Source organism: Staurois parvus, unplaced genomic scaffold, assembly GCF_062004578.1.
Source record: "Staurois parvus isolate SC_StPar_1 unplaced genomic scaffold, SC_StPar_1.0 ptg000010l, whole genome shotgun sequence".
Taxonomy (NCBI): Eukaryota; Metazoa; Chordata; class Amphibia; order Anura; family Ranidae; genus Staurois; species Staurois parvus.
Genome location: NW_028317806.1, coordinates 127,623 through 150,762, shown reverse-complemented (window position 1 = coordinate 150,762; position 23,140 = coordinate 127,623). Strand labels below are relative to the sequence as shown.

Here is a 23,140-nt window from a genome sequence, read left to right as displayed (position 1 = left end):
AATACCAAAACACACATAAAATTGACATAGAGAATTTATCGATCACTGATAAAGCAATTTAGATCGAACTCGATATTGAGTCCCATTGGGGCAAAAGTATCCATAAGGAAAATGTATTTAGATTCTGTCTGACTTAACGATCTCACTTTATGGGACCCTCTCCAATATTTCTTATATTTTTCAACTCCCCAGAATTTAAGACCAGAAGGGTCTTGATTATGGTACAGCCGAAAATGATTGGATAAACAATGTTTCGGGAAACCCTTTTTAATATTCTGGACATGTTCTCTCAGCCGGACCCATAAAGGTCTTTTGGTCCTTCCCACATATTGCAAACCACATCCACATTGGAGAACATAAACTACCCCCTCCGTCCTACAAGAGATAAAATCCCTGATTTGAAAGGACCTACCATTGCTAGTGGCTGTAAAGGAGCTCAATCTAGTGTTCGAACCCCTTGTGGCTCTACACGCATAACAGATCTTACACGGGAAAAACCCTTTTTGATCAAGAAATGTAGTTTTGAGATTTTTAATGGGGGGGTTCAGTACACTACGTACCAATTTGGACCTAAGGGAAGGAGCCTTCCTATATATAAACTTGGGTGTAACCGGTAGCAATTTTGAGAGAATGGGATCGGTTTTTAAAATCGGCCAATAACGTCTAAAGACATTTTCTATCTGTTTGTAGTTACTGGTAAAGTCCAAAATAATTGCTGTATGGTCCCCTGAGTCTACTAATTTGGGTTTATCTATAAGGAGGTTACCCCTCGTCATAGTTCCCACTTCTACGATTTTATTATTAATTGTATCTCTAGAGTACCCTTTACTGCAAAATCTTTCTTCCATAATGTTAGCTTGCTCATAGTATTCCTTAACATCTGAGCAATTCCTTCTAAGTCTGACCAGCTGTCCTTTCGGGATATTCATCAGCCAAGGAGGGAAATGGCAACTATCTAATGGAATATATCCATTCCGGTCTACTTTTTTGAAAAAAGTTTTGGTATGGAGATTATTATCCCTCACCGAGATGCACAAATCCAGATAATACTTATTTCCCACAAGAGCTTAATACATTTATCATTATTATTTAACTGATTTAGAAAGGATAATAAATCAGATTCCAACCCATCCCAAATAATGATAACATCGTCAATAAATCTTTTATAAAGACGTAATTGTCTAGGGGGGTTCTGATACACTGCCTCCTCCTCCCAGTGGGCCATGAACAAGTTGGCCACACTGGGAGCAAACCTAGCCCCCATAGCTACTCCTTTCATTTGGTTGTAAAACTGTTTTTTATACCAAAAGTAGTTATGGGAGAGACAGTAATCAAGACTTTCCAAAATGAATTTCCTCTGTGGCCATTGAAGGTCACTAAATACTCTAATACCCCAGCCTACTGAGTCCACTGCATCTTTATGATCAATAATGGTATATAAAGCAGAGACATCTGCACTCGCAAGCAGAATACCATCTTTTATGTTGATACCATCTAACAGTTGTATAAGGTGTTTAGTGTCTCTCAAATAGGCCTTAGTTCTAATAACCAGGGGTTGAAGGAAAAAGTCGATGTATTGACCCATCCTAGACATAACAGATTGTATCCCATTAACAATGGGTCGCCCTGGTGGATTCAAGGGGTCTTTATGCATCTTCGGTAGGGTATAGATAATGGGTAATCTGCATACATCCGGAACCAAATATAGGGCTTCTTTTTTATTTAGTATCTTGTTATCCTTACCTTTCTTGACCAATGTAACAAGCTCTTTTCTATATTGACTGGTCGGATCTTTTGGTAAGGGGAGGTATGTACTGGTGTCCTCTAATTGTGACTCCAGTTCTTTCTCGTAATACTCTTTGGAAAGTATCACTATGCTCCCCCCCTTATCAGCAGGTCTGATAACTATATTATCCCTTTTGGACAACCTCTTCTGTCCAATATATAATGCTTTGTTTTGCCTTACTTTCCCAGGTTTAAGTTTTTTCATGTCACTAGTGACCATTTTTTTGAAAACCTCTACCTGGTTATTATTAGTTATTTGAGGATTGAATAAAGATTTATTCCTTAATCCCGTATGGGCAAAAACATCACTACTCGCATTAGATATCACATTCTTGGCTCCTGGCAGACTATGGAAGTATTTCTTGATATTAAGTTTTCTAACATATTTGAGAGTATCTATATATACATTGAATCCATTCGCAGCTATGGGGGGAGCGTATTTGAGGCCTTTGTCTAACACCAACAGTTCTTCAGTGGTGAGTGTGACTGGGCTGAGATTGAACACCCCTTCCCCTACAACTCTCTTTTTCTTTTTGGCCTTCCAACCCCCTCTACATCCCCTCCTCTGTCGAAACTTCTCCGGACTGGGCTGAGATTGGCTCTGCCCCTCTCTAAAAAACCTTCATTCTGTTGAGACTCAATATGTTGTGTTCTCAAAGGTTCATATCTATTATGTGTAGATATAGGACTGCTGGTATAGGGGTGGTGATAGTTCTTCTGACCATAGTACGGACCCGGGCTTCTGCCATGTGAAGGTACAGGGCTTCTGCCTTGTGAGGGTCCGTAATATGGTCGGGATGGGGCTTCATTTGGATAGTGATTATATCTCTGTGGTACATTATAATCACGTCTAGCATAATCCTGATAAGGTTGCTGATAGTAATTTCCTTGTGTGTAATTGGTATTTTTCCATTGTTTCCCCTTTTTATAAGGCTTTTTCTTAGGCTGTCCCCCACTACGTGGTTGCCAACCTTTTTTAGGGGAATAGTTCATAGGGCGATTAGAAGAATAATTATAAGGAGGTTTATGACCATTATTGGGAGATTTCAATGGTCCAGGATTGGTATTGAATCTAATTTCTTTCACTGGTGTGGTACTAATAGATGCTGCTTCAGTCTCAGCAATGATATTTTGCCACTTGAAGACCTGATCTTTATGGAAATCATTCAAATCTCTATGATACTTCTTAATTTTTCTGCATTTTACCTCCTGGTCTACTTTCTCCAAGTCTTTATATAATCTATTAGTGAGATTGATAACCTCTGGATTATCCTTGAGGGGGTCTAGTTTGCACTTAATATCAGAAATCAAAGTTTCCAGATGTTTCATTTTCTTTTGTTTCCTCTTAAGGAGGAATTTGACCAGTGTTTCGGGAAACCCTTTTTAATATTCTGGACATGTTCTCTCAGCCGGACCCATAAAGGTCTTTTGGTCCTTCCCACATATTGCAAACCACATCCACATTGGAGAACATAAACTACCCCCTCCGTCCTACAAGAGATAAAATCCCTGATTTGAAAGGACCTACCATTGCTAGTGGCTGTAAAGGAGCTCAATCTAGTGTTCGAACCCCTTGTGGCTCTACACGCATAACAGATCTTACACGGGAAAAACCCTTTTTGATCAAGAAACGTAGTTTTGAGATTTTTAATGGGGGGGTTCAGTACACTACGTACCAATTTGGACCTAAGGGAAGGAGCCTTCCTATATATAAACTTGGGTGTAACCGGTAGCAATTTTGAGAGAATGGGATCGGTTTTTAAAATCGGCCAATAACGTCTAAAGACATTTTCTATCTGTTTGTAGTTACTGGTAAAGTCCAAAATAATTGCTGTATGGTCCCCTGAGTCTACTAATTTGCTTGGTATGGGATAGATGCTGGCTGCTTTTTAGTTTGTTCTACGGTTTACCATAAGAGCGCAGGAGGATATATATCTATGTGATTTGTTTATTCTTCTTACCAGTTCACTTCCTGCTGCAAACTATGGATATATTTGGTTTTATTGATAGTAGACCCATTAATATTGAAGAGGTTTTTTCCAAACCTCCTAATGATCCTAATAGTGACCTAGATACCCAATTTAGGAGACTGGGTCACCTTATGGAGAAAAAAGTCACCACTTGGTGGGATATGATTACACATGAGAGATACCTTAAGGATAAATTAGTCCCTAGGCGTCTTAGATGGGATGTTCCCATCAGTGATGGGCTATTAGACACAGAAGATAAAGATGAGTGGTTTAATTTTTTCCAAGAAAGAGGGTTGGAACTGGTCAAATTCCTCCTTAAGAGGAAACAAAAGAAAATGAAACATCTGGAAACTTTGATTTCTGATATTAAGTGCAAACTAGACCCCCTCAAGGATAATCCAGAGGTTATCAATCTCACTAATAGATTATATAAAGACTTGGAGAAAGTAGACCAGGAGGTAAAATGCAGAAAAATTAAGAAGTATCATAGAGATTTGAATGATTTCCATAAAGATCAGGTCTTCAAGTGGCAAAATATCATTGCTGAGACTGAAGCAGCATCTATTAGTACCACACCAGTGAAAGAAATTAGATTCAATACCAATCCTGGACCATTGAAATCTCCCAATAATGGTCATAAACCTCCTTATAATTATTCTTCTAATCGCCCTATGAACTATTCCCCTAAAAAAGGTTGGCAACCACGTAGTGGGGGACAGCCTAAGAAAAAGCCTTATAAAAAGGGGAAACAATGGAAAAATACCAATTACACACAAGGAAATTACTATCAGCAACCTTATCAGGATTATGCTAGACGTGATTATAATGTACCACAGAGATATAATCACTATCCAAATGAAGCCCCATCCCGACCATATTACGGACCCTCACAAGGCAGAAGCCCTGTACCTTCACATGGCAGAAGCCCGGGTCCGTACTATGGTCAGAAGAACTATCACCACCCCTATACCAGCAGTCCTATATCTACACATAATAGATATGAACCTTTGAGAACACAACATATTGAGTCTCAACAGAATGAAGGTTTTTTAGAGAGGGGCAGAGCCAATCTCAGCCCAGTCCGGAGAAGTTTCGACAGAGGAGGGGATGTAGAGGGGGTTGGAAGGCCAAAAAGAAAAAGAGAGTTGTAGGGGAAGGGGTGTTCAATCTCAGCCCAGTCACACTCACCACTGAAGAACTGTTGGTGTTAGACAAAGGCCTCAAATACGCTCCCCCCATAGCTGCGAATGGATTCAATGTATATATAGATACTCTCAAATATGTTAGAAAACTTAATATCAAGAAATACTTCCATAGTCTGCCAGGAGCCAAGAATGTGATATCTAATGCGAGTAGTGATGTTTTTGCCCATACGGGATTAAGGAATAAATCTTTATTCAATCCTCAAATAACTAATAATAACCAGGTAGAGGTTTTCAAAAAAATGGTCACTAGTGACATGAAAAAACTTAAACCTGGGAAAGTAAGGCAAAACAAAGCATTATATATTGGACAGAAGAGGTTGTCCAAAAGGGATAATATAGTTATCAGACCTGCTGATAAGGGGGGGAGCATAGTGATACTTTCCAAAGAGTATTACGAGAAAGAACTGGAGTCACAATTAGAGGACACCAGTACATACCTCCCCTTACCAAAAGATCCGACCAGTCAATATAGAAAAGAGCTTGTTACATTGGTCAAGAAAGGTAAGGATAACAAGATACTAAATAAAAAAGAAGCCCTATATTTGGTTCCGGATGTATGCAGATTACCCATTATCTATACCCTACCGAAGATGCATAAAGACCCCTTGAATCCACCAGGGCGACCCATTGTTAATGGGATACAATCTGTTATGTCTAGGATGGGTCAATACATCGACTTTTTCCTTCAACCCCTGGTTATTAGAACTAAGGCCTATTTGAGAGACACTAAACACCTTATACAACTGTTAGATGGTATCAACATAAAAGATGGTATTCTGCTTGCGAGTGCAGATGTCTCTGCTTTATATACCATTATTGATCATAAAGATGCAGTGGACTCAGTAGGCTGGGGTATTAGAGTATTTAGTGACCTTCAATGGCCACAGAGGAAATTCATTTTGGAAAGTCTTGATTACTGTCTCTCCCATAACTACTTTTGGTATAAAAAACAGTTTTACAACCAAATGAAAGGAGTAGCTATGGGGGCTAGGTTTGCTCCCAGTGTGGCCAACTTGTTCATGGCCCACTGGGAGGAGGAGGCAGTGTATCAGAACCCCCCTAGACAATTACGTCTTTATAAAAGATTTATTGACGATGTTATCATTATTTGGGATGGGTTGGAATCTGATTTATTATCCTTTCTAAATCAGTTAAATAATAATGATAAATGTATTAAGCTCTCGTGGGAAATAAGTGGTACCTCTATTAATTATCTGGATTTGTGCATCTCGGTGAGGGATAATAATCTCCATACCAAAACTTTTTTCAAAAAAGTAGACCGGAATGGATATATTCCATTAGATAGTTGCCATTTCCCTCCTTGGCTGATGAATATCCCGAAAGGACAGCTGGTCAGACTTAGAAGGAATTGCTCAGATGTTAAGGAATACTATGAGCAAGCTAACATTATGGAAGAAAGATTTTGCAGTAAAGGGTACTCTAGAGATACAATTAATAATAAAATCGTAGAAGTGGGAACTATGACGAGGGGTAACCTCCTTATAGATAAACCCAAATTAGTAGACTCAGGGGACCATACAGCAATTATTTTGGACTTTACCAGTAACTACAAACAGATAGAAAATGTCTTTAGACGTTATTGGCCGATTTTAAAAACCGATCCCATTCTCTCAAAATTGCTACCGGTTACACCCAAGTTTATATATAGGAAGGCTCCTTCCCTTAGGTCCAAATTGGTACGTAGTGTACTGAACCCCCCCATTAAAAATCTCAAAACTACGTTTCTTGATCAAAAAGGGTTTTTCCCGTGTAAGATCTGTTATGCGTGTAGAGCCACAAGGGGTTCGAACACTAGATTGAGCTCCTTTACAGCCACTAGCAATGGTAGGTCCTTTCAAATCAGGGATTTTATCTCTTGTAGGACGGAGGGGGTAGTTTATGTTCTCCAATGTGGATGTGGTTTGCAATATGTGGGAAGGACCAAAAGACCTTTATGGGTCCGGCTGAGAGAACATGTCCAGAATATTAAAAAGGGTTTCCCGAAACATTGTTTATCCAATCATTTTCGGCTGTACCATAATCAAGACCCTTCTGGTCTTAAATTCTGGGGAGTTGAAAAATATAAGAAATATTGGAGAGGGTCCCATAAAGTGAGATCGTTAAGTCAGACAGAATCTAAATACATTTTCCTTATGGATACTTTTGCCCCAATGGGACTCAATATCGAGTTCGATCTAAATTGCTTTATCAGTGATCGATAAATTCTCTATGTCAATTTTATGTGTGTTTTGGTATTTGAAGTAAAGAGTTCATGCATGATTACAAAGGAGCGTCCTTACTTCTATTTATATATTTTTTTATATTTTTTTATATGTTTTTTATATTATTTTATTTCATACCTTTTTGTATGATAGTCTTTTATATAGGGCATGTTATACATATATATATTCTATGGACATGCTCATTTTAATTTTATTATTAAAGTATGTGGTCTTTTCCACATCTAATTTTTTAATATTAGTTTTCTTATGGTTTATGTGTCCACTAGTGGGAGGTATTGGTCGTGTGGTGCTTTCTATCCAAGCTGTGTCATCCTATTTGGATCGTCAGACCTAATGGGAGAAGGTCTGCCCACACTGGACCACAGTAATATGGCTGCACAGGCTGTTTGTTAATTGGACCATTAGAATATGGCCGCGAACGCACCGCCCATTGTAGTTTGGATGGGTGCGGTCTCAGGCCTTTATAAGGAAGTACTGCTGGCCAATCACGCTGTCCTGATGAAGTCACGAGTCACGTGACGCAACGCGTCGACGGCATTGGCGTGGTGACGTACTTCCGGCGTGACGCCATCTTGGTGCACCTTTGTGATCTTGCTGTACACCCAGCATATTGTGATACAAGCGGTTGCCATGTAAGTGGATTATCTCCTTTGTTTGGATATATACTGCCTATCTGCTAATAAAGCGGTAATATACTATGAGGACTGTGTTTATCTCCTCATTTATGAGCTTATGAGCGGTTGGGATATCGGAGGAGAGTGCTTCCCGTTTGCTTACTGGTCTGGATGAATACTGTCCTGGTTCATGTGATGCCTTCCTACCTTAAAAGTCACTGAATTGGAGGATCTCGAGGTGATTTACAGAATGCTTTGTGGCCCTGTAGGGTCATAGAGTGGAGGTGAGAGGCCACTGCAGCTAGACTGCCTGGGATCACGTTTGGAGTGTGCTGTGATTCACCTGCACTTCTTTTTATATATACGAACTATGGACACATTATCCTGCACTTAAACCACTGTTATTTGTCCATTGAGGGTTATTGGTTCGAGTGTATTCCCCTGTGGATTTGGGTCATATATATTTATATATATTCATTTATATCAATTCTGTTTAGATATTAGAATCTTTAGCGCTGCATCAACTTTTATATTTTATGTATATTGCCTTTGCTTGGTATGGGATAGATGCTGGCTGCTTTTTAGTTTGTTCTACGGTTTACCATAAGAGCGCAGGAGGATATATATCTATGTGAAATATTTTGGCATGATCAGTAATATTTTCAATATAAATACCAATGTTTTATGATTTCTGCCAAGGTATGCAAACTTTTGAGCACATCTGTATCTCGTGTTTGAAGGTTCTTAGCAATAGAAGAGTTTTGGCAGGTTTATGATGCTGAGAAGTGACCCAATTTGCCACCATTCTTTCCTTATCTAGAAAGCAGACGATTTTGTGCCAATTCTGGAGAATGATGGATATAGAAGAGGATGTAAACAGGGACTGAGGGTGATCAAATTTAGTGAGGGTGGAATAAGATGATGATAGGATGAAGTGACTTGAGGGTGCAATGAGATGAGGGTGGATTTAAGAGGATGCAGTGAGGTGAGAAAAGACAGGGTGAGGTAAGATGACAATGGAATGAGGTGAGATGAAGATGGAGTGAGAGGATATATGGAGAGAGGTTAGATAAGCGTAGTGTGAGGTGAGATGAGGATAGAGTGAGGTAAAGTGAGGATGGAATAAGATGAGATAAAGATGGCATGGGGTATGATGAGGATGGAATGAGGTGAGATGAGGATGGTGTAAGGTGAGCTAAAATGAAACAAGGTGAGATGATGGAGCAAGGTAAGATGAGGATGTAGTGAGGAAATATGAGAATGGAATGAGGTGAGATGAGGATGGAGTAAGGTGAGCAGAAGGCTAAACAAGGTGAGATGATGGAGTAAGATGAGGATGTAGTGAAGAAATATGAGAATGGAATGAGGTGAGATGAGGATGGAGTAAGGTGAGCTGAAGATGAAACAAGGTGAGATGATGGAGCAAGTAAGATGAGGATGTAGTGAGGAAATATGAGAATGGAATGAGGTGACATGAGGATGGAGTAAGGTGAGCTGAAGATGAAACAAGGTAAGATGAAGGAGCAAGGTAAGATGAGGATGTAGTGAGGAAATATGAGAATGGAATGAGGTGAGATGAGGATGGAGTAAGGTGAGCTGAAGATGAAACAAGGTAAGATGATGGAGTAAGGTAAGATGAGTATGTAGTGAGGAAATATGAGAACTGAATGAGGTGAGATGAGGATGGAGTAAGGTGAGCTGAAGATTAAACAAGGTGAAATGATGATGCAGTGAGGTAGGATGAGGATGTAGTGAGGAAATATGAGGATGGAATGAGGTGAGATGAGGGTGGAATGAGGTGAGATGAGGATGGAGTGAAGATAGATGAGATGATGATGGAGTGAGGTGATGATGGAGTGAGTTGAGATGAGGACTGAATTAGAAAGATGGAAGAAGGGAATTTTCCTGGGAGAGTATTGTACTATAATAAAGCATATTCTGCATTTCATACTTAGATCTGGACTCTCATTTTATGAACAGTAGGTGTCAAGGTTTTGTTTTATATGTTAGCTTTTCTGTTTGCAGGAATTGGTATAGAATCAGTCACAGCTCCCTCAGCTGTTTCTCTGAATAACACACCAGAGATTAATAACACCAAGGTTGTAACACATCGGTTGTAAATCTCACCAGGGGTAAATCACACCTGGGGGTAAATCACAGTTTAGTTGCTCATTATTATAAAATATAAATAACCTTAATATTATGTTATTTATTTCTATTATATTACTATTTCTGATAAATGGAAATCAGTGAAAAGTTTCTGCTTTTGGAGATGTTGAATAGTAAGAAAATTATTATGGGCGTCTGATGTGTTCATCATGCCGCGCCGTACATGTCTGTTATAACATAATTATGTTAATATTTCAATATTAAATATGTTAATATTTTATTATGAATAATATAATTATTCATAATTTGGTATACCTTCTGTCTTACAGATAAAGTGTGACCATTACTGGCCCTTTACTACAGAACCTGTCAGCTATGGGGACATCATGGTGGAGATGGTATCAGAGGATGAGCAGCCAGACTGGGCATTCCGTGTATTTCGGGTATCACAGGTAAGATATGTGTTATGTCCACACTGCATTGTGCATTAGAAAAAAAACTAAATATAATTTATTAGAGTAAATCAAGTAAAAGTAACCGCTGTCTACATTTCCGTGGTGTGCAATTTGACAAGTTTGACTTGAATTATACCCCTGTTGCTACCGCCCACCAATCCCAACCTATAAAAGTGAATGGGGTCACTCTGCAAGCACCCAGCAACTGTGTGCAATGCTTTCAGTTGTGAGGTACTTGTGCAGGGTCCAAGAGTTTAAAGCAGGTGGTGAGGAGGTGGCACAATGCCCTCAGAGAGCACAACATGTGAAAAAACCCAAAGAGCCTGCAGCAATTTTAAAAATATGCTCCTGGCCTCATTTGTTCATTGGGGGCCTGGGGCAGAAAGGGCATTATTCATTGACTTTCGGGAGCAAGTGGAGTAATCTCCTACATTGTGATTCCTGATAATTAAAGTCCCTCTTTTAATGGCTCCTGTCTTCCTATGGGCACCCCTATTGAATTGACAGGGCTGGGCACATTACTTGCTGCCCTAATTGTAGGTGCTCTGATTGTAGGTGCCAGATGACTAAAAAAAAGAAAAGAAAACAAGTAGATTAATTGGCTCCTGTCTAAATTGGCCCTATCATGTGTATGTATGTGAGATAGAGACCTTAGATTGTAAGCTCTTTGTGAGCAGAGACTAATGTGAATGTATCATATATACAGTAAATGTAAAGCACTGTGTAAATTGATGGGGTTATATAAGTACCTGTAATAATAAGAAATGGTGCTTCATATATTATTACAATATTGTCCAGTGACAGTTTGCTGCTATGACACATGACCGCTAAGCTGTATGTACCCAATTCTGACATTCTTATTCATTCAAAGGAGAAATATGTTTGACATTTTTAACACTTTTTTACTAACAAATACCTTACAAAAACCCAAGGTCAAAGATTGTCAAGTTGATCAATTATGTATTAAATATGGAAGGTACTAAAAATTAAAGACATTTTCAAGGACAAATCTTTAAATCCAGAGCCTTTCTGTCAATTATAGTGGGCAGCCTGTCCTGTTGCTTTCTCACTATCCATCTTGTCTTCCACCGTCCCTGCCTCACTAAGAATCTTACTGTCTCACTATCCACCCTGCCCTGCTACTTTCCCTGTCTCACTAATCCACCCCACCATGATCTTTCCATTGCCTCTCTGTCCATCCTACACTGCTACCTTCCCTGCCTCATTGTACACCCTGCTCTGCTACCTTCCTGTCTCACTATCCACACTACTCTGCTACCTTCCCTGCCTTACCATATTCCCTACCCTGCTACTTTCCCTTTCTCACTATTTATTCTACCCTGCTACCTTTCCTGCCTCACTATCCATTCTACTCAGCTATCTATCCTTCCTCACTATTCACCCTGCCTTGTTACCTTCTCTTCCTCGCTATCCACCCTGTCCTTCTACCTTCCCTGCCTCACTATCCACCCTGCCTTTTTACCTTCCCTGTCTCACTATCTGCCACCATGCTGCCATCACAATGAGCTCTTTTTGTTGTTTTTGATCTTCAGGCAGATGACGCTCAGCATGTTCTGCATTTTAACTTCACTGCGTGGCCAGACCATGGCGTCCCAGCAAGCAGTGCAGCAGAAAGCATCCTGCAGTTTGTATATATGGTGAGACAGAAAGCAGCCAAAACCAAAGGGCCAATCACAGTGCACTGCAGGTAACAACAGCCCTTCATACCCACTTCTTTTAAACTTTTGTCTTCAGGAAGATTGTTTTTCTGTTTAATTATTGAAAAGTCTGGTTAGTGACAATCTGCAACTCTACAAGTTGTATGAATTCTTTTTCTGAGTTTCCATCTTGTGGACTCCAGACTCCATAAAATGAACATGAAATATGTGGGCTGCCATTGCTAAGTTTTCCTGAAAAGGCCAAGTACCTGGCTGTCATACTGACCCCTTCTGCCACCAATACCTGCAATCTCTAACCCAGAACAAGTACAATATGTAGATCAGGATGTGTTTTAATTCAATGACTTTGCTGATCTGCATATGTGTTGCTGGTCAGTGATTCAATAAGCCAAGCAACTAGCTTTTAAAGAGAGATCAGCGATGGCAGTCATATTACTGTCAGTAAAGGTTTCCTGTAATTAGAATAATGAATACAGAGACTCAAACTCCAAGTAAAAAATGTAATCAGCTTTATTTTCCTTCCCCAGATTGCCAGATCCGGTCCTTCATTATAGACTGTATTACACAATATCACACTGCATGATTTAATATGAGGCCAACATTTTGGTAAAATTGATTTCATAGTGAATTTGCCAATTTTATGTTCCAAAATTTCAGAAAAATGTCACATTACGTTTGCCATGAGGCGCTGCAAGGTGAATTAAAAAACAAACAAAAAAACCCAAAAAAATTAAGACAAAGGCTTCACATTGCAAACAAGGCCATTGTACCCTTGTTACTCTCCGAGAAAACTTTGCAATGGATGATGCTTTCTCTGTTCAGCTTCTTCTGCAATGAATGGACCTTTGTTATGTTTCCCTCTCTAATCCTAACCCTATATTATGTATCCCTCTTACCTTAGTCCTTCTCTAACCCTAACCCTGTTTTGTTGTGTGTCCCTCTCTAACCCTATGTTGTATTATGTATCCCCTTCTACACCTAACCCTATGTTGTGTTATGTATCCCTCTAACCCTAACCCTAACTCTTCTCTAACCCTGTTCTGTATTGTGTTATGTATTCCCCTCTAACCTCAACCCTATGTTATGTATTCCCCTCTAACCCTATGTTACAGTATCTCACAGAAGGGAGTACGTCCCTCACATTTTTGTAAATATTTTATTATACCTTTTCATGTGACAACACTGAAGAAATGACACTTTGCTACAATGTAAAGTAGTGAATGTACAGCTTGTATAACAGTGTGAATTTGCTGTTCCCTCAAAATAACTCAACACACAGCCATTAATGTTTAAACTGCTGGCAACAAAAGTGAGTACACCCCTAAGTGAAAATGTCCAAATTGGGCCCAAAGTGTCATTATTTTGTGTGGCCACCATTATTTTCCAGCACTGCCTTAATCCTCCTGGGCATGGAGTTCACCAGAGCTTCACAGGTTGCCACTGAAGTCCTCTTCCACTCCTCCATGACGACATCATGGAGCTGGTGGATGTTAGAGACCTTGCGCTCCTCCACCTTCTGTTTGAGGATGCCCCACAGATGCTTAATAGGGTTTAAGTCTGGAGACATGCTTGGCCAGTCCATCACCTTTACCCTCAGCTTCTTTAGCAAGGTAGTGGTCGTCTTGGAGGTGTGTTTGGGGTTGTTATCATGTTGGAATACTGCCCTGTGGCCCAGTCTCCAAAGGGAGGGGATCATGCTCTGCTTCAGTATGTCACAGTACATGTTGGCATTCATGGTTTCCTCAATTAACTGTAGCTCCCCAGTGCTGGCAGCACTCACGCAGCCCAAGACCATGACACTCCCACCACCATGCTTGACTGTAGGCAAGACACACTTGTCTTTGTACTCCTCACCTGGTTGCCGCCGCACACGCTTGACACCATCTGAACCAAATCAGTTTATCTTGGTCCCATCAGACCACAGGACATGGTTCCAGTAATCCATGTCCTTAGTCTGCATGTCTTCAGCAAACTGTTTGCGGGCTTTCTTGTGAATCATCTTTAGAAGAGGCTTCCTTCTGGGATGACAGCCATGCAGACTAATTTGATGCAGTGTGCTGCGTATGGTCTGAGCACTGATAGGCTGACCCCCCACCCCTTCAACCTCTGCAGCAATGCTGGCAGCACTCATACGTCTATTTCCCAAAGACAACCTCTGGATATGACGCTGAGTATGTGCACTCAACTTCTTTGGTCGACCATTGTGAGGCCTGTTCTGAGTGGAACCTGTCCTGTTAAACCGCTGTATGGTCTTGGTCACCATGCTGCAGCTCAGTTTCAGGGTCTTGGCAATCTTCTTATAGCCTAGGCCATCTTTATGTAGAGCAATAATTCTTTTTTTCAGATCCTCAGAGAGTTCTTTGCCATGAGGTGCTATGTTGAACTTCCAGTGACCAGTATGAGAAAGTGAGAGCGATAACACCAAATTTAACACACCTGCTCCCCATTCACACCTGAGACCTTGTAACACTAGCGAGTCACATGACACCGGGGAGGGAAAATGGTTAATTGGGCCCAATTTGGACATTTTCGCTTAGGGGTGTACTCACTTTTGTTGCCAGCAGTTTAGACATTAATGGCTGTGTGTTGAGTTATTTTGAGGGGACAGCAAATTTACACTGTTATACAAGCTGTACACTCACTACTTTACATTGTAGCAAAGTGTCATTTCTTCAGTGTTGTCACATGAAAAGATAGAATAAAATGTTTACAAAAATGTGAGGGGTGTACTCACTTCTGTGAGATACTGTATGTATTCCCCTGTAACCCTAACCCTATCTTATGTATTCCCCTCTAACCCTAACCCTATGTTGTGTTAAGTATCCTCCTATACCCCTAACCCTGTGTTGGTTTATGTATCTCTTTCCGACATTAACCCTTTATAGTGTTAGATATCCTCCTCTAACCCAAACCCTACAGTATGTTATGTATCCCTCTCTAACCGTAACCCTATGTTGTATTATGTATCCCCCTCTACTTTTAATGCTATGTTATATGCACCTCATGTCACCTTTTTATTCAGATTTTAATGAGTAGATTTCAGTTCCATTGATAACAAGACCATTCAAGACAATAGCAGAGAACACAATTTTTCTTCATGTTTTTGGGTATTAATTGAGTCAGAATAGCAACTTAAAAAGAGGCAGTAGCGCAAACATGTGTTAAAAGTGCAAACGTATCTTTTTTCACCCTTTTATTCCCTAACAAAGCAAAAATAACATTCAAAAAACAAAATGCACTGTACTATATGTGGTATTATAGATTGTATGTATGTATGTACATACTGTACCACATGTGATTTAATACACTGTATGTATAAACTACACAACACGTGATATTATAGATTGTATTTATATACTGCACCATGTATGATACTATAGATTGTATGTACAGTATGTATGTAATGCAAGTGTGTTATATTATGGATTGTACAGTATGTATGCATGTACTGCACCACATGTGGTATTATAATTGGTATGTATATAGTTTACATTATGCAGTATAACATATTGTATGTATATTATATTGACAAAAGTATTTGGACGCCTGCCTTTACTCACATATGGAGTTTAATGGCATCCCAGTCTTAGTCTGTAGGGTTCAATATTGAGTTGGCCCACCCTTTGCAGCTATAACAGCTTAAATTTTTCGGGAAGGCTGTGCACAAGGTTTAGGAGTGTGTCTATGGGAATGTTTGACCATTCTTCCAGAAGCACATTTGTGAGGTCAGGCACTGATGTTGGATGAGAAGGCCTGGCTCACAGTCTCCGCTCTAATTCATCCCAAAGGTGTTCTATCGGGTTGAGGTCAGGACTCTGTGCAGGCCAGTCAAGTTCCTCCACCCCAAACTTGCTCATCCATGTCTTTATGGACCTTGCTTTGTGCACTGGTGCTCAGTCATGTTGGAACAGGAAGGGGCCATCCCCAAACTGTTCTCACAAGTTAGGCGCATGAAATTGTCCAAACTGTCTTGATATGCTGACATCTTAAGAGTTCCCTTCACTGGAACTAAGAAGCCAAGCTCAACCCCTGAAATATGAGCCCATACCATAACCTCCCTCCACTAAACTTTACATTTGGCACAATGCAGTCAGGCAAGTACCGTTCTCCTGGCAACCGTCAAACCCAGGCATATCCATTGGATTGCCAGACAAAGAAGCATGGTTCCTCACTCCAGAGAACACATCTCCACTGCTGTAGAGTCCAGTGGCAGCATCCGTCGCTTTGCATTTCACTTGGTGATATAAGGTTTGGATACAGCTGCTCAGCCATGGAAACCCATTCCATGAAGCTCTCTACGCACTGTTGTTGTACTAATCTGCAAACCACACAGAGTTTGGAGGTCTTAATTATTGACAGTTGCTGACTTCTGTGCACTGTGTGCTTCAGCAAGCTCTGACCCCACTCTGTCATTTTACGTGGCCTACCACTCAGTGGCTGAGTTGCTGTTGTTCCCAGTTTCTTCCACTTTGTTGTAATACCACTAACAGTTGATGTGGAATATTTAGTAGCAAGGAAATGTCATGGATGGACTTATTGCACAGGTGGCAACCTATCACGGTACCACGCTTGAATTTACTGAGCTCCTGAGAGCAACCCATCTTTTCACAAATGTTTGTAGAAGCAGTCTGCATGCCTAGGTGCTTGATTTTATACACCTGTAGCCATGGAGGTGTTTGGAACACCTAAATCCAATGATTTGGAGGGGTGTTCCAAAACTTTTGGCAATATAGTGTATCTACTGCTCCATGCGTAATATGTATAGATTGTGTGTATGTATGTACTGCACCTCCTGTGTTATTATAAATTGTATGTATGTATGTATGTACTGTACCACGTGTGATATTATAGATTGTTTTAGCTGATAGCACACTGCACTATGATATTGTATATTGTACTGACAAATGTATGTACTACCACATGTGATATTACACATCTCTCTTCTCTGCATCTTAGTGCGGGAGTTGGCAGGACTGGAACCTTCATTTCTCTGGACCGGTTAATGCAGCACATCCGGGATCATGAATATGTCGATGTTCTGGGTTTAGTGGCAGAACTCCGCTCATACAGGATGTGCATGGTGCAAACAGAGGTTTGTATATAATATAGATAGATAGATAGATAGATAGATAGATAGATAGATAGATAGATAGATAGATATTCTCTGTGTGAGAATAGATGCTGAGATACACTTGGTGTGGAGGAATTTTGGTAACTTTGTGCGTAGGAGGGGTATGATGATATCCTGTGTGTTGGAGGGTCTATAGTTAAATTCTCTGTGGGGCACAGGCTATAGTGATATCCATTGTGTGGGAGGGGCTGTGATAATATCATCTGTGTGGGAGGGGCTGCAGTGAGATCCCCCGTGTGGGAGGTGCTGCTCCAATATTCTCACTGTGGGAGTGTCTGCTGCTATGATCTTTGCACACCAATTGGTGGAATTGTTCCCTGACTGTTTAGCTACATCAGTTCCCTTCTCTTCATCTTTTTTTTTAGGAACAGTTTATTTTCATCCATCAGTGTGTTCAGCTAATGTGGAAAAAGAAAAAGCAGCAGTTTCGGATCAGTGATGTCATCTATGAAAATGTCAGCAAGTCGTAGAGGAGATGTTCTTGTGAGTGTTCCTATATTTGTTCTTAATTCTCACTACATGGGATTAATGTCTGACCCATTGTATCCTTCAGAGATCCATTGTCTATGGCAGCCATTGTCAACCAGGGCTCCTCCAGGGATTGCTAGTAGGTTCCTAGAGCAGTGGCAGCCGGACCACTAATGTTAAGGGCAGAATTTTTCCACTGAGTTCCAATATAAGGGTTTACTTCTACATGGAACGCCAATGAAGGGAGCACTTTTCTATTGATACCCAATCTAAGTGTGAACATTCTCCACTATATACTCAATATAAGGGGCTCTTCTTCTGCTGACCAGAAATATAAAGAGGCATTTCTCCACTGACTACCAATATATGAGGGCATTTCTCCATTGACCACCAACATTTCTCCATTGACAACCAACAACATAATTTAGAATCATTTCTGTAACTTCTCTGAACTCCCCCTATCTTATCACTGGAACAACAAAATTCCAATCTAAATGTCTATTTTTACTTGACTTGAGCCATGTTTACATGATGCTGCAGCCCCAAATCTTCTCCCCTTCTGTTTGCTTCCTGTTTGGATCCTTCTTCGAGTGTCTGCATCAGTGCCTGCATGATGTGGTCACATCCTACAGGATGTCCAGTGGGACCGGCGATCATGGGCTCTATTCACATTTGATTTTACCCCTGCACCCGAAACCAGTTTAAGCAGGGACCTAGGGGTGCTTAGGTGAGTATATCTGGCTTCACAAGGTAGGGGGGAAAAATGGCTAGTAGAATGGGTTGAGGACAAAAAACTTTAGTCCAGAATCGGGTTTTAATATTATTATTATTGTTTGCATTTCAGCATTATCACCGATATTAATTTTTTTTCCATATAGAGCAAGTGGGTGACCCATTGTGGTTTATTTACTAAACCTGGAAAGTGCAACATTCAGTGCAGCTGTGCATGGTAGCCAATCGGCTTCTAATTTCCGCTTGTCAGTTAAGCTTTAGAAAAACAACCTGGAAGCTGATTGGTTTATGTGCAGAGCTGCACCAGATTTTGCACTCTCCAGTTTTAGTAAATCAAACCCACTAAGTCAAATATACTACATATGCCGCATCTTTATTGTTTTCTTTAAAACTTTCTGAAACTTACTGATTTTGCTAATAGATCTTGAGCTGCATATACAGTATAATCATTTTCAGCAGGTTCCTTGAGACCTAAACATATTTTACAATGCTTCCTCTGGGGTAAAAGGTTGAGAAAAGCTGGTCAATGTTTTGGAACCTCTTACATGACAGTAGAAACCCCTTACTGGTAGATTTGAGCAGAGTGACATGATGGGGCCTGGTTCCATATTAAACCCAGCTTTTCGTACCTATGACCTCCTTATTGGCCACTCTCAATTGCTGCCCTTTTCATACTTCTGTATGTGAATATTCCCATGTGTCATTGCATTAGTGTGCAGAGAAAGTGAAAATGATAAGATATATTTATTTTCAACAAACATTCTGGCCCAGTTCACATCTCGCGATTCAGGATCTGGCAGAATTGCTGTGATTCTACTTGTGATTCCAAATGGTGATCACTGCACAACGCAGGTTTGGTTGATATTATCCCTTAATAGCACCCCAAACATGAGGAATTTCTGCACCGTACCTTTCCAAAAGTGTGTAAAGCTTATCACTGAAAAGGAGCAGTAGCTTCTTTTCAGCCGAAAAATGCACATAGGGCAGCTCATTCAAGTGAATGGGCTGCCCTATACGACACACAAAATCGCGCGACAGTCACCCATCAAAACAAACGTTCTCACTATATGAAAGTGTGAATGCAGCCCTAAAGAGCAAATTGCAGTCAACCATAGTGACCGATTCAAAATCACTTTCTTGAATTCAAATTCATTACTGATGGAATCTTGTTTGGTTGTTTATGGTTCTGTGTTTAGTGCTTGTTTTTTTTTCATAGTTATATTTAATAGGATTGAAGATATATTGACATTAGCAACAAGATGCAACATCATATGTAATGCTATAGGAGGTGAACTGGAACTTTTAGTCTGACTGTGCTTAATCTGCTAAGGACATTATTGTGATTTGGCACTGTAGGAAGAAAGTAAATGAGGTTATTTTGTTGCCTCTCCTGTGGAATAAATTGAATCTTCACCATGCTGTGGTATTGCCTAATGAATGAATCCTTAACAATAAATCTGGAGATACCTGAGATTCTTAGGCTCCATGTACATGGGATACTTGCGAACAATGGAAACTGACTGCTGGAAAACGTAGGTTAAAAAACGTATGTTTAGCCATGTTTGCATACTGCGTTTATGAGCGTTTGCGTTTAGAATCATTTTTTAAAAATAACCTCAGGAGACCTTCCAAAAAGCCCAGAATGCCCTGAAAAACAGTAAAAAATTAACTATTTCAGACATTTTGAGAGAAATAGAGCAGAAGCAGAGATAGCAGTATTTGTTGAGATTAGCTGTCTTTCTTTGTGGTGTTTGGATGTGTTCCAGCTCATTTCTGTGCAGAAATTATTGCAGCAGTGTCTAACGTATTTTCTTTCATGCGAAATCTCAAAGTATGGTGTACCAGGTCCATTTAAAGCACCAGGAAAACGCTTTGCATGCATTTTTCATGATGAAAAAAGGCTCTGGACAGCATCTGGAAATGAAGGAGTTAAAACAAATTTCCAAACGCAAACACTTATAAACTTGGTTAGTAGCGTTTACAAGCATTTGGCGTTTGTAAAGCATTTGACGATAAAATCTACTCCTGAACGCAAGTTTGCTGTGTTCAAAAATCTACTGTAAACTCAACTGACTGTAAACGACGGTGTGTACATGGACACATAGGAAAACATTAGGGAGAGCTCTGGGGCTGCGGAAAAAAGCGCTGAACAGCTCCTAAACGTGAGTTTATCAGCTGCAGTGTACATGGAGCCTTAGAATTGCACTGACTAATGTGAAGATGACACATAAGATGACAAGATGAATTGCTGAATTGAATTGCTGTGTCTTAGACTTGGTTCTTCATGGTATTATAATCTTTGAATGTAGACTGACTCTTCTGTATAGCTATATGTGGAGTGCACATTGTACCTTTATCTGGCATTGTTGCTCTCTCCAGCCTCAGACTAACACAAATCTGCTGAACTTGTTGTGCAGGTGACAAGCGTACAATCAGCCATCTTGCCTAGTTCCAGACTTTCTTTTCTGACTCGTCCAGAAACCAGAATTGCAGCCTGACACGAGGCTGCCAGTAAAGACTCAGCCTTAAAACCTGATGTGTCTTTTGGACATTTCTTCCATGAACTTTTCTATTTAGAACTGGACCAAATGTAACCACAAGGAATGGAGGATGCTGGACAAGGACGGGATGGAATGGATGTTGCTGGAAAGGCTGTCTATGAAATAAAGTGAGTTTGGCAGTCAATACCTCATTATACACAAGGAAGAAATAATGGCGATAAACTTCTAGCTATCATCTATGATCCCATCAGGCTGGAAGCCTCTTCCACCTGTTGCTCTAAATAAAGCCAAGTTCGTTTTGTTTCATGTTCGGAGCGTTGGACATCTGTGTAATGGGTGATGTGCACTGTGCAGCTCTAGTCATCAGATTGTGTTCGGTGACCAGTATTGGGGGGAGGGTGAAAATCCCAGGATCACAGACACCTCACTGTCGTGTACTTTGTGTCACCGCATTCATTTATTCAGACAGGATCTAGTTGTTGAGTGTAAAAACTGTTCAAAACAGAAAATGAATTTCTATGATGTTGTGGGGATGGGAACAGGCAAATTGCACATTAAATCAGTGACAGACAATATTTAAATGAAGCCGTTCTGCTAGTTTCTTTGGGTGTGACGACAGATTCTATTTACAGCACATACAGGGGCTTCTATTAAACTCTGCAATCACATTTCAAGTGTGTAGTTTGTAAATGGTGTCTTTTCTTAATGGATTCATGACTGATTTCTCCTTTCTGCCTGCAGACTCGAATCATTCGTTATATTCTTAGACAGATTTTGTTATATTCTTAGACAGATTTTGTTATATTCTTAGACAGATCTCCACCTTTGCTGAGAAGGCAAATGTTTTCTTGTCTTTTTTTTTTCTTGATGGGTGAAATTTATGACTTGCCATCAAAAACTGATGCATGGTAAGAAAGTGAAAAATAGCCAACTGTGAAAGAATAAATTCAGCCAACGGCCGTTTCCACGAACAGAAATTTCAATATTAACTATGGTTGATACATATGCTTTTTGTTATATATCCACTGGGACACTTGTGTACTGAACGCTCCCTCATTCCAGGCCAGTCTGATTTATAGGTTTCCCTTCCTGATGATCACAACTGGAGCTCCTTAAGGATAGAAGCTGAGAGACACAGCAATATTTACAGCAAATACAGGGTACAGGGCAAATGTGAAAAAAGTTCAAGCAGCTATCTGTCCGAGTCCCTATACCTCATCATATGATCACCTAAAAATTGTAAAGCACACCTTGTGATTGCGGTTTATAACAAAGGACTTAGAGCTGTTGGTTGGGATCCCCAATGTTGGTGTGCCATTGTCCTCAGACTTCATTACAAATGAATAGAGACCTTTAAAGTCTCATGAGAAGATTTTGGATGTGAATTTAGGGTCCTGACAAAGTAAAATCAATTTATTAAAGAAAGGTGTGCTAATGTACTAGGTGATAGGGTTGTAGAAACAGCTTGCAGCTGTAGCCAGATCCCTAGATATGAAGGTCTTAAGCTGGCTGCACACTTCGATTTTCAAAGTAATGTTCCTATAAAAATTCTCAATACATTTGATGACTTAACAAATGTAGTTTAAAAGTATTTTAAAACGTAATTTGCTTTTAACATTCAACATTGGAACAACCGTGACTTTCCCAAATGAAAACCACATACAGTGAAGGAAATAAGTATTTGTCCCCCTGCTGATTTTGAATGTTTGCCGATTCACAAAGAAATGATCAGTCTAAAAATCGAATGTTCGGTGTATTGTAACACTGAGAGACAGAATAGCAACAAACAATTTAAAAGAAATGCATGTCTAACAAATGATGCACTGATTTGCATGTTCATGAGGGAAATAAGTATTCGATCCCCTATCATTCAGCAGTATTTCTGGCTACCAGGTGTCTTCATACAGGTAACAAGTTGAGATTAGAAGCAGTCTCTTAAAGGGAGTGCTGCTAATCTCATTTTGTTACCTGTATAAAAGACACCTGTCCACAGAAGTAATCAAATAATCAGATTCCAAACTCTCCACAATGGCAAAGACCAAAGAGCTGTTCAAGGATGTCAGGGACAAGATTGTAGACCTACACAAGGCCATTCGATTTTTAGACTGACCATTTCTTTGTGAGTGGGCAAACATTCAAAATCAGCAGGGGATCAAATACTTATTTCCTTCACTGTATATACTGTTAGAAATTTGTTTGTTCAAGAAAAAATTTCCATCCTGCTTCTTCTCATTTTTTTTTACAGTGA

The 23,140-nt window shown here is 40.0% G+C and overlaps 1 protein-coding gene across 3 annotated transcripts in view; it reads left to right on the top strand.

Moving 5' to 3' along the window:
- PTPRO (protein tyrosine phosphatase receptor type O) overlaps nucleotides 1-21,566 on the top strand; it is a 114,039-nt gene extending 92,473 nt beyond the window's left edge. For all 3 annotated transcript variants that reach the window (XM_089669848.1, XM_089669850.1, XM_089669849.1), the window contains 5 exons: nucleotides 10,256-10,378; nucleotides 11,935-12,089; nucleotides 17,017-17,152; nucleotides 17,557-17,674; nucleotides 20,809-21,566. In XM_089669848.1, the coding sequence (XP_089525974.1) occupies nucleotides 10,256-10,378; nucleotides 11,935-12,089; nucleotides 17,017-17,152; nucleotides 17,557-17,661 (519 nt within the window). In that variant the 3' untranslated portion in view covers nucleotides 17,662-17,674; nucleotides 20,809-21,566. The remainder of the gene's footprint in view (nucleotides 1-10,255; nucleotides 10,379-11,934; nucleotides 12,090-17,016; nucleotides 17,153-17,556; nucleotides 17,675-20,808) is intronic.
- The last annotated feature ends 1,574 nt before the right edge of the window (nucleotides 21,567-23,140 follow it).